The sequence below is a fragment of the Apis cerana genome, linkage group LG7 (genome assembly GCF_029169275.1).
Source record: "Apis cerana isolate GH-2021 linkage group LG7, AcerK_1.0, whole genome shotgun sequence".
Lineage (NCBI taxonomy): Eukaryota > Metazoa > Arthropoda > Insecta > Hymenoptera > Apidae > Apis > Apis cerana.
Window position 1 is genome coordinate 8,640,984 of NC_083858.1, and position 12,459 is coordinate 8,653,442.

Here is a 12,459-nt window from a genome sequence, read left to right on the forward strand (position 1 = left end):
AAGCATAAAATTTGGATATATGTATATAATTTAAAATTCATAGATTAAATTTAAAATTGTAAAATTAAAATTAAATATGAAAATTTATATGAATATTTATTTGTTCAGGTTCACGAATAACCAAAGTTCACGATTTCGGATATGTATCATTGGATATCACTCATGTTAGAGAGGAAGATGAAGGTGTTTACATGTGTCGTGCTACCAATCCACTTGGTGAAGCAGTTACAACTGCTTCGATGAAGATCAGAAGTCAGTATTTAATTCTATGTTTATCAATATATCTTTAACTAAATCTATATTAATATTCTATTCTCGATTTCTCATATTTAGGTAAAGCGAGTATTCAATTAGATACCCAACATCCCGAAGCGCAACGTAAGATCGCCCAACTTGAAGCCGACAAAGGACCGAGTCGCACTGAAGAGCCAGAAAAAGTATTCGACAAACCCATCTTCACGCAATTATTAACTGGACCCACAGAATTGTGGGAAGGTCAAATGGCTAGATATGAATGCAGAGTCGTTCCAGTTGGTGATGCCAGTTTAAGATTCGAGTGGTACATAAATGGAGTCGAACTAAAAATGGGTAAGAATTTTACATGCAACAATAAGAAAGGATTAAATAATCTATTAAGTTCTATCATGTTCTGAAAAGCATAATTTTTTTATTATACACATATCTTATATTTTTTTATTCTGTATTTTATTATTACTTTCTACAAACTTTCAATATTTTATTTTTTCGAGACCATTTAATTTAATCAATTTTGTAAAAAGATCCAAAATATTTTGAATAAAATACTATTAAAAAATTAGATAAAACTTAAATATTTAAATATTTTTTTCAAAATACATATTCCAATAATTCAATATCAATTTATATCTTCAATAGGATCTCGGTTCCACGTAAGCCACGATTTTGGCTACGTAACCTTAGATATCCTGAAAGTAATCACGGAGGATTCAGGTGTATACACCTGTAAAGCGATTAATAAAGCCGGTGAAGCAGTTTCCTCGATATCCTTAAAAGTGAAAGCGCGCTCGGCCATCGATGCCGAAAGTTTGCAACCGGATGCATGGCAAAAGATCCAACTGAAAGAGGCAGAGATGAACAAAGTGCCGGAAATGTTCGTGGACACGACACCTCAACAAGCACCAGTATTCACCAAACATCTAGAGAGTTACGACAAACTCGTGGAAGGTCAACACGTGTACTTAGAGGCTCAGGTAGAACCAAGAGCAGATCCAAATCTGCGCGTGGAATGGTTCAAGAACGGGATTGCTCTTCAAACTGGAACCAGACTTCGCAGTACCTTCGACTTTGGTCTTGTCACATTATCCATCAATGGCCTCAGATCCGACGATTCCGCCATATATACTTGCAAAGCCACCAATCTTCTTGGTGAAGCTGTATCCACCTGCAGCCTGAAGATCGTCGATCGCCATTGGTTGCTTGGTGATACTCTTCATCCTGACGCACTTCCAAAGATCGATGCTTTGGAACAACCTCATGTCACCACAACAGAGCAACCAGAGCCAATATACGAAGTTCCAGTATTCATCACTCATTTAAATAACGTCGAGTGCGTGGAAGGTGACAATGCGCACTTCGAGTGTAACGTGGAACCATCCAAAGACCCGACGATGAAGATCGAATGGTTCATCAATGGAAAACCGCTTCCAACTGGAGCAAGATTCAAATCAACTTATGATTTTGGATATGTAGCTTTGGACCTTACCCACGCTTACGAGGAGGATTCAGGAGTGGTGATCGTCAAGGCTACGAATTCGAAGGGATCAGCCCAAACATCAGGCACTTTGAAATGCACTAGCAAACAGAGCATCTATCTACAGACTCAGCATCCCCAAGGAGAGGCTGGATTGGAAAAAGTGAAAGAAGTAGAAGATGCTTATCTATCCAAATTGAAAAGACCGGACGCTGGACCGGAACAAGAATATCCGAAACCTGTGTGGACAGTGCCTCTGCAGCCAGAGTTCAAGCTGGGTGAATCTGAACCTCTTCATCTGGAGGGCCAAGTTGAGCCCAAGGAGGATCCAAATTTGAAGATCGAATGGTACTTCAATGGAAAAGCTCTGGAGCATGGGTCCAGATTCAAGATGACCAGCGATTTTGGTTTCGTTACTTTGGATCTGACCGATGTATACGATCGTGATTCTGGAATTTATACTTGTAAAGCTTACAACAAAGCGGGAGAGGCCTTTACCTCAACCACGATCTATTGCTCGACTAAGGAGAACATCATTGAGAAATCCCAACATCCAAAGGGCAAGGAAGGTCTCGAAGCAATTCAAGATTTAGAAGAATCATTAAAACGACAAGAAGGAGCTCCACCGGAGAGTGAAGAAGGTCATCCACCTGTGTTCACGTCTCAATTCGAGAATCTGACCAATCTATCTGAAGGGGAGATAGCTCACTTCGAGGCATCTCTTACGCCAACTGGTGATCAAACAATGGTAGTCGAGTGGTTTTACAATGGAAAATCGTTAGAGGCCAGCCATCGCACGAGAACGGTCTATGCTTTTGGCATGGTCGTTCTCGAAGTTCTTGGAACCAAGATAGAGGACTCTGGCACCTACTCCTGCAGGGCTACCAATAAATGGGGCCAGGCTGAGATTAGCGTGCAATTGGAATGCGTGGATAAATCTAAAGGACAAAAACCAAAGTTCACCACCCATATCCAATCTCTGGAAGGTCTAAAGGATGGCCAATCGGCGCACTTTGAGTGCACTCTGATCCCAGTCGGGGATCCTCACATGAAAGTCGAATGGTTCCACAATGGACAACCTCTGAGACATTCGTCCAGATTCAAGATGGTATCCGACTTTGGATTCGTCGTGATGGACATTGCTGGCGTGATGGCTCATGACACTGGAGAGTACGTGTGCAAGGCAAGCAACAAATTCGGCGAAGATTACACCAAAGCTACGTTGAAATGCTTTGGAAAGAGCGGAGTGTATCTCGATTCATTGCAACCCGATTCTCTAGCCAGAATCAGGGAGTTGGAGAGTTACGGTGGTGAACAACCTACCACGCCAACGACACCAGTGGCAGAACCACCTAAATTCATCACGCAAATCTCCGATATCACGAAACTGGTCGAAGGACAATCTGCTCACTTCGAGGCCAGACTTACACCTGTCAATGATCCAGACTTGAAAGTTGAATGGTACTACAATGGAAAGAAACTGCCTCATGGACATAGATATAGAACCTTCCACGATTTTGGTATCGTTATTTTGGATATATTGTATTGTTACGAGGAAAATTCTGGAGTCTACGAATGTAGAGCTTTCAATAAATACGGCGAAGACACGACTAAGGCGACCTTAAAATGTTACTCCAAATCGAGTCTCATTTTGGAATCTCAACTTCCTAAGGGAATGGAAGGTGGATTGGAAAAGATCCAGACTTTAGAGGATTCAATGATTCGTACAAGAGACGAAAAGGTCGTCGAGGAAAGAGGAAAAGCTCCTGTCTTCACTGTGCCCTTGAGCAATATCGATGGCCTTCGCGAGGGGGAGAGCGCGCACTTTGAAGCTAGACTTACACCCACTGACGATCCAAAACTAAAGGTAATTGTATTATTCATTATTATTCTCGTTTATCTCGATATTTAAAATAATCAATTCTAAGTATCATCAAACAAAAAAGGAAAATAAATTATACAAAGAAAACAAAAACTGTTCACAGGTCGAATGGTTCTGGAACGGTAAACCGCTGCGAACAGGCACTCGTTTCCGCACCTTCTGTGACTTCGGCTTCGTGATCCTTGAGATCTCGCCCATTTATCCAGAGGATTCTGGCGAATACAGTTGTCGAGCAACAAACGACTATGGCGAAGCAGTGACTACCTGTACCATGAAGTGCACAGGGAAACGAAGCATCATTCTCGAATCCCAACTGCCAAAGGGAATGGAGGGCACCATCGATAAGATAGCCGAGCTAGAAGGTCTTGGAAACGAGCCAGGCGAAGTGATCCCGGACGACGATACGGGGAAACCACCGGAATTCATTACAACTCCGTCCGACTTAACCCTAACCGAGAATTCCTTGGCTCATTTCGAATGCAGATTGACACCTATCAACGACTCTAGCATGAGGGTGGAATGGTTCCATAATGGAAAACCTCTTCTGGCTGGAACCAGGATTAAGACCATCCACGACTTTGGCTTTGTTATCCTGGAAGTGGCCAATTGTTATCAACGCGATTCAGGCCTGTACACGTGCAAGGCGACCAACCGCCATGGCGAAGCAACAGTTTCGTGTAAACTTCAAGTCCGTGGACGACAAGGGATTATCTTGGAACCCCAGCTGCCTACCAATTTCAAGACTGGAACGGAGAGTATCCAGAAGTTGGAAGAGGCTTTGTACAAAAAGGATGAGATATTGACCGAAGAAGAGACGCCCAATCCTCCCAAGTTTACCGTCGAGTTAAAGGATATCGAGGTAGAAGAAGGCGCATCCAGTCATTTCGATTGCAGAGTCGAACCTGTCGGCGACTCTACGATGCGCATCGATTGGTTCCACAATGGAAGATCGTTCGCCACTGGATCTCGCGTGCACCAGATAAACGATTTTGGCTTTATCTCATTAGATATGTCGTATACTTATGCTAGAGACAGCGGCGAATATGTTTGCAGAGCTACCAATAAGTGGGGTTCTGCTACCACTAAAGCTACTATAACTTGTAAATGTAAGTAAAATTATTAATAGTTACTCACTTATTTTCTAGACTTTTTTTAAAAATTAACATTTCTAGATATTAAAAGTATTCGAGATTTCGTTTCAAATAATAATATAACCAATTTTTAAATATTCCAGCTAAGAAAACCATAGATTTCGACTCGCAGCTGCCTTCAGGCATGAGTGGCGAGAAATTGAAGGAACTAGAACGTGGTCCAGTTAGCGAACCATCACCTGTTGAAGAGCCACCACGTCAACCACCGAAATTCATCACGCATATTCAATCAGCAACAGTGGATGAATCAGAAGCGGTCAGGTTTGAGTGTCGCGTGGAACCGAAGGATGATCCGAATCTGCGTATCGAATGGTACAGAAATGGAAAATTGATCCCGGCTGGACACAGATACAGAACGATGTACGACATGGGATTCGTATCTATGGATATCTTATACGTCTATCCTGAAGACTCGGGAGAATACGTGTGCAAAGCTATCAATGATCTCGGAGAAGACACCACTAGGGCATCAGTATCGTGCAAAAGTAAGTGTTTTGATTTTATCTTTAGAAAAATTTAAATTTGTTATATATTGTATATCTTTTGTAAATTTTACTAATACTTTATAAAAATTTTTCATTATTTTTTTCGTCGTCGGAAATTATACCAAATAAAATATTTCATAATCTTTAAAAGTTTGCTATTAACTTTTTAAAAAGTATAATTATTTTTCGATAATTCTCACTTCTATTAAAAATTTTTATTAAGACTTATCCAATAGAATAGTTTTAAAAATCGCTAATTCCTTTATTCACAGAGTTGCCAAACATCATTCTACAGAACCAAGTGCCAAAAGGTATGAAAAAGTCGGAAGCATTGATGCAGATGGAAGCAACTATCAAAAAATACACCTCAGAAGTCCATCTTACGGAGGACGATCTCTACGACGCGGACAAGAAACAACCACCTCGTTTCGTCACCCAGATCCAAGATCAAACTGAGCTAGTCGAAATGAACAGCACTAAATTTGAATGTCAATTGGCGCCTGTCGGCGATCCAAACATGAAAGTCGAATGGTTCTTCAATGGCAAACCTTTACCGCACAAGAACAGATTCACCCCTATTTACGACTTTGGTTACGTGGCCATGAACTTCGGCTGGGTCTATCCTGAAGATAGCGGCGAATACCTTTGCAGGGCCACGAATCTTTATGGAATGGACGAGACACGGGCGGTGATTCGAACGGCTGGCAAACCTGGAATTATTTACGAGTCCCAATTACCGAAGGGCATGAAGAGTATCGAAAAGATCAGAGAAATGGAAGCTGCATGGCAAATGTAATAAACATTTTTTTTTATTAATCAATATTTCTTTTTTTCAAGAAATGTGTAGAAAAGTTTTATATATAGTATACTTTACAGAGACATTGAATCATTATCTTATGCGTGAATATTCTGCACAGAGTACCTGAGGAAGAAGGTGAAGAAGAGAAGGTGAGGGCGCCCCCAACATTTGTGAGCAAACCAGAACCAGTGACTGTCGAAGAGGGCGATTGGTCCAGATTCTGCTGTCGTGTCACTGGTCACCCAAGACCCCGTGTCATGTGGATCATCAATGGACACACTGTGGTCAATGTGAGCATCAATATTTTTATATTTTCGAATTTAAAGGAAAAAAATTATTTTCCTTATCAAAAGTTAAAATTCTCCATTGCGAACTTCTATAATATAAGATTCTACAATTAAAATTAAATTACAATTGCGATTGTAATAATATATTAAATTTTTATAATTCACGAATTCCCTTTATTCATAAATTTTCATAGGGATCACGTTATAAACTGACTTATGACGGCATGTATCATCTGGACATCCCGAAAACGAGGCAATATGATCACGGAAAAGTGGAAGTGATCGCGAGAAGCTCAGTAGGCGAGGCACGTACCGAAACCACATTGACAGTGAAACCACGAAGCGATGATTATCGTGGCGTGTTGAAGAACTCGCCAAGACGTAAGTTACCTATCCCGAAACATATATTCCAATACATGAACATGTCGTCGCATTCTTTGCGTCTCATGAAATCTATTTATACTTCACTGAAACATAATATTCTATTTTATTTATGAACTTCTGAACACATGAATATTATAATACATGGGGACAGTAATCAATTATTCGTTACAAATAAATTGATCTACCACTTCGCAAAGAATGCACGCACATAAAACAAAGAACAATGTTAGATATATTTCATCGATATATCAAACATATGGCACTATATATAATACTACACGAAAAAAATATATATATATAAAATAATATTAAAATTAAATAGAATAGTATGGTATTACGTATATATGCAATCGAAAGATATTATATAAACGACAACCGCAACACAGTACCTACATGAGATATCGATACGACACATACATTTCCATTCGAGTACAATAATAACACTCGAACATATATACCTTACCCATGTATTGTCCCTTTTCTCCTTCTTCCGCCAAAAAAAAAAAAGAAAGAAAATGTTACGAAAGGATTCGAAAGATCGTCCTCGGGCGACACAAGCAGCTTCTTCTTCTTCTTCTTCTTCTTCTTCCTGTTCGTCTTTGGGGTTCGGGATTTCGACGGGCATATTCGAGCAATCTCGGCTAAAAGGTATCTTCGTTTCGGCGTTTTCAGGTATGAGAAATACAAACCAAAAAGAAACCAAGTCGTTATTATAGATTATTTTGCTTATTTTTGTATATATAATATATATATACACATGTATACTGTATGTGTATACACACATATGTATTGTCATTGTCTTTCATTTTCTTTCATGTTTTATCAAACATGAAATGTACACGGAGAAAAATATTGATTACCATTAGTAGAAGTAACGATAGATCATCAAATTTATTTTTATTTTTTATATTAATTCGTATTTTTTTTTTTTGCATGATATATTTTCCTCCGTGTGGCCAATTTTTATTGCACTGGAGAAAACGGGTATATTGCTCAACTATTATTTTCGATATTTTGTATTTATTTATACATATATTAAAAAATCATTTCATTTAATCAATTTTATTTAATGTATTATTTATTATTCATTACATAACATTATTCATCTAATAGGTTTCATTATTATTAATTTTGTTATGAGCAGGATCCGTATTTCTCAGAGTGCTATTTAACATCGATGTAAATAATACTCGTCGCGTGATGGATTTATTTAAGAAACGTGTATATAAAACCCCTCGTTATCCTTGAAATGATATTTTCAAACAGCAGAGATTCAGTGTTATAAAAAAGAAAAAGAAGTATCATCTTTATTCAGTCATCGTAATTTATTAAAATATAAATTTTTTAATTTAGAAATAACTATTTACTGGATCTCTCTGTATTTGTCAATGAGAAATGTTCAGTATTGTTGATTGTTCGATGTGATTCCAACGAGATTGGAACCGCGGTTCCACGTGATCTAACTTGAATCATCCGGATGTCCACCTCTGTCTCCGGTTGCCTGGTTTCCGGGCGTCCTGTCCCTCTCGCGCAACTGGCGTCGTTATGTGTTGCATCGCCAATGAAGTACTGTGTCGTAATTCCCCGTGATTTTTTTTGTTTAAAATATAGCGTTCCTCCTCGATTTTACTTTGTCTCTTATTCGATATCATTCGACAAGTTTGATAAATAATAATTTAGTTATAATTTAATCTTTATTTATTATTTTCATATAAATAATTAATTCTTTGTTTTATTTATCTCATATTTTTAATAATTTTTAATAATTTAAAAAAAATTCAGAATTATACATCATTCAACATTTTTTTTTTAAATTTTTGCTGATATTCGAATGAAATAAAATATTAGGATATTCTAAAGAAAAATTATTCCTTTCGTCTTTTTATTATTTACTTGCAATTATAAAAGTGATATAAAAATTCAAAGTGATCGAGAAGACGCCATATTTTCAGTCGAAAAATTGAATGTTTCCGAAATTCGTCTGGCATGCATTGTGACATAAATTCGAAAAACGGATGGAAGTCTAACGTGTATTTCCCCTAGCTTGGTATGATTACGGGCTGACCCAATACCAAACGGAGCGACAGAACACAGAGCTCGAGAAAGTTTTCGACGAAAGGCACCATAATATCTCTCAAGGCATCGAGATCGCCACTGAACACCTTGGACAGAAAGTCTACAAAGAACCAGAAACCGAATGGCAAAAATCTGTGAAGAGTAAGAAAAACGAAGACTATTACAACAAACTGATGACCCTCGAGGAGGAGCAAGTCTTAAAGGAGAGTAGATTGAGAGAATCCAGCCACCAGTTCGCCATTCCTGGTGAAAAAGTTGTCGCCCATTCTGTGGCGAAGGGAATGGCCCAACAATACGAGGAGACGCTGTAAGTAACGCTTTCCATTTCCATTTTCCTTTAATTTTATATAATATTAAAAATATATATACATTATTATTTATTTGTTATAACATATTACATATTATATGTTAATTGATTAAATTCAAATATATCTCATTCTTGACATATTACATATTAAAAAATGGACACGAATTATATTTTCTAATTCAATTTACGAAGCCATTATTCAAAAATAAATAAATAAACAAATGAAAAAATTGAAAATTTCCAGGGAAGACAAGAAGGACGAGAAAATTCAGGAGATCCAACAGACAACAACCCAACAGAAATTCGTGAAGAAGCCACACACGACAGAAGTGGACATTGATATGGAGCGCGTGAAAGGAAGGTATCCTCCAGAGCCATCGGAATCCACGGTGCACGGCCGCGAGGTGCACGTAGCTAAGCAGAAACAGATCCAGAAAGAAGTCAAAGGAGATCTAGAAATCACCAGAAAGATAACGGCTACGGAAACGACTGAGGTGGAGCACAAAGCGAAAACTCAGGAGCGCATCGTTCAAGGTCCAACGAAACCTGCCAAACCTCCTGTGTTCACGAAGAAGATTCAACCTTGCAGAGCATTCGAGCAGGAACAAGCACGATTCGAGGTTGAATTCGACGGCGATCCATTGCCGTCCATTAAATGGTACCGCGAGGATTTCCCCATTCAGAATTCTCCGGATCTTCAGATTTACACATTCAGCACGAAATCAGTGTTGATCATTCGTCAAGTTTTCATGGAGGATTCCGGTGTGTTCTCCGTGATCGCTGAAAATCGTGGTGGGAAGGCGAAATGCAGTGCGAATTTGGTAGTCGAGGAGCGTAGAAGGCAACCGGGCAGAGGTGGAGTAGTACCACCTAGCTTCCTGTCCACCATTCAAAGCACCTCCGTCACCACTGGCCAACTGGCTAGATTTGATGCTAAAGTGACCGGAACTAAGCCTTTGGATGTTTATTGGTTGAAGGTAATAGGCGTTTTTTCTTTTTTTGATTTAATATAATGGAATAATTTTTAATTATGATCTGAAATGATCTAAAGAGTATCGAATATTGAAACTAAATTACAATAATATGAGAAATAATTTAATTGGTGAAATTAGGGACTCTTAGTTAATTGATGAATAATGACAAGAATTGCAAATTGTAAAGTTCTATATAAAATTTTTATAATTTTATTTTACAAATAATTCTTTTCTTATAGTACTATTTAAATAATAAATTTATACAAAAACATTTTTATATTATTATATATCACTAATGTAGAAATTATTCACTAAAACCAATTGTAATCAATTACAGAATGGCAAGAAAGTGACGGCAGACATTCGTTACAAGACACTCGAAGAAGACAATACTTATACCCTGTTGATTCTGGAAACCATACCAGAAGATTCAGGTAAATACGAATGCGTTGCGATAAACAGCGCTGGAGAGGCGCGTTGTGATGCCGACTGCACGGTCCGTGGTCCTCAATCTCCCGCCAAAACCGCGAAACCAACGACACCTGGCGTCGAGAAGGCGCCGCAAGTATTGGAGCCGTTGAAAGATCAAACTATCAGAGAGGGTACGTCCGTCGCATTCGCGTGTAGGATCACTGGGAAACCAGTACCCACGGTGCAATGGAAGAAAGGCGACAAGGTATGCATGATAAAATAATACGTTTGGATTAAAAAATGATTTATCCGGGAAGCTAAAATTGATTTATCGTTGCAGGTTATCAAACCATCTAAATATTTCCAAATGCAGAAGGATGGTGACCTTTGCACTTTGAGGATCTCTGAGGCATTCCCTGAAGATGAGGGAGTTTATAAATGTATTGCCAAGAATCCAGCCGGTGATGTCACTACTTCAGCAAACCTCAGAGTTCTTGGTAAGAAATTCAACACTATTCATTAATGCAAAAATTTCAATAACATTCTAACTCAACTCTGTATCTTAAATAATGTGAAAATGTGAAATTAAATAAATTTGAGATTCTATATATTTTAAGATAATAGGTCATCATTTGCAAAATCATAAATGATACTTTTTAGAGAGATTAAAAAACTTCTTATTTTCTTATTATCTCGATATCTCAATTGGTTGTCCGAGATAAATATTCAAAATTTTCATAGTATTTAATGCTAGAATATTATGAATAGGCTGCGATTTATATTTTTTCTTGGAAATATATATTATTTTAAAGAATCGCTGTTATTCGTTTGGAGTTTGAGGTAGGTCATTGAGAGGTCCGAAAGTGCAAGCGAGAAGTCTGAATAAAAGACAAGTATAGATATAATAAACGATTGAAAATTACCCTTTTTTTTTACGACGATATCTCAGGAATCGAAAATCATATTTAAATAAGTAAAAAGGCATTTTAAAGAGCAAGTTTTCACGCTTTTAATGATTTTTTATTGATTTACCAGAGATCATTATCTTCAGAATTAATCGAACAAAATTATAAAAATCATTTTTTTTTGTTTAAAGAATTATTTCTTAAATTTTTAGACAGTTTGTGATTGAGGCATACTACGTGATTTATGTATAACATGCAAAATAAATACAATATCGAAAAAATCATAAGTTTAATAATCGTTATAAATTATACATTTATTTACTATATATTAAATAATCATTATTTTGTTTTAGCCCCTGATGCAGCTGATGTTCTCCCTAAATTGTCACCACTGAAAGATCAAATAGTGTTTGAGGGACAGCCAGCACAATTCAAGACTCAAGTTACTCCAGCTAAACCAAAGCCAACGATCCAATGGTATCGCGAAGGTGCCCTAATTCCTCAATCACCCGATTTCCAGGTGAGTTAACCTCCAAAGTCGAATTAATTCTTCTTAAACAATGAGATATTAAATATTCATAATTAAATTTGAATATAAAATCAATAAAATATCTCATTATACATTCTCTTCTAATTTCGATTCAATTTCGAACTTAACGATAAATTGAAACGTCTCAATTTTCCAGATGATTCACGAAGGCAACAACGCCGTGTTGCTGATAGCAACCACGTACGAAGAAGACACTGGCACCTTCACCTGCCGGGCTACCACCTCAGCCGGTACCGTAGAAACGTCCGCCAAACTCATCGTAAAAAGTAAGAATTGAATAAAAGATACAAATTCAATTGCTAACACGAGACGCGATTGAATCTACGGGATTTGCCTTTAGAGTGTTACGAAGGAACACATGCACACGTGAAACGATTTCTCTTCCATATTATGAATAGAAAAAGAAAAGAAGGAAAGAAAATAAAAAAAAGAAAAATTCAAAAATTACTAATATTAATAATAATGATAGTCTGATGAGATAATTAATTTCAAAAGATTCAATTTAATTCACTTAACTCT

General features: G+C 37.5%; 1 protein-coding gene across 1 annotated transcript in view; it reads left to right on the plus strand.

Annotated features, from left to right (window-relative positions):
• The window catches only part of LOC107993146 (titin), a 207,009-nt gene that overhangs the window by 119,316 nt on the left and 75,234 nt on the right, over positions 1 to 12,459 (plus strand). Inside the window, 14 exon segments of the mRNA XM_062077058.1 lie at positions 109 to 252; positions 334 to 588; positions 895 to 3,596; positions 3,715 to 4,717; positions 4,846 to 5,247; positions 5,520 to 6,039; positions 6,165 to 6,336; positions 6,528 to 6,714; positions 8,761 to 9,100; positions 9,345 to 10,077; positions 10,412 to 10,750; positions 10,826 to 10,982; positions 11,744 to 11,910; positions 12,077 to 12,206. Of these exon segments, the coding sequence (XP_061933042.1) occupies positions 109 to 252; positions 334 to 588; positions 895 to 3,596; positions 3,715 to 4,717; positions 4,846 to 5,247; positions 5,520 to 6,039; positions 6,165 to 6,336; positions 6,528 to 6,714; positions 8,761 to 9,100; positions 9,345 to 10,077; positions 10,412 to 10,750; positions 10,826 to 10,982; positions 11,744 to 11,910; positions 12,077 to 12,206 (7,251 nt within the window).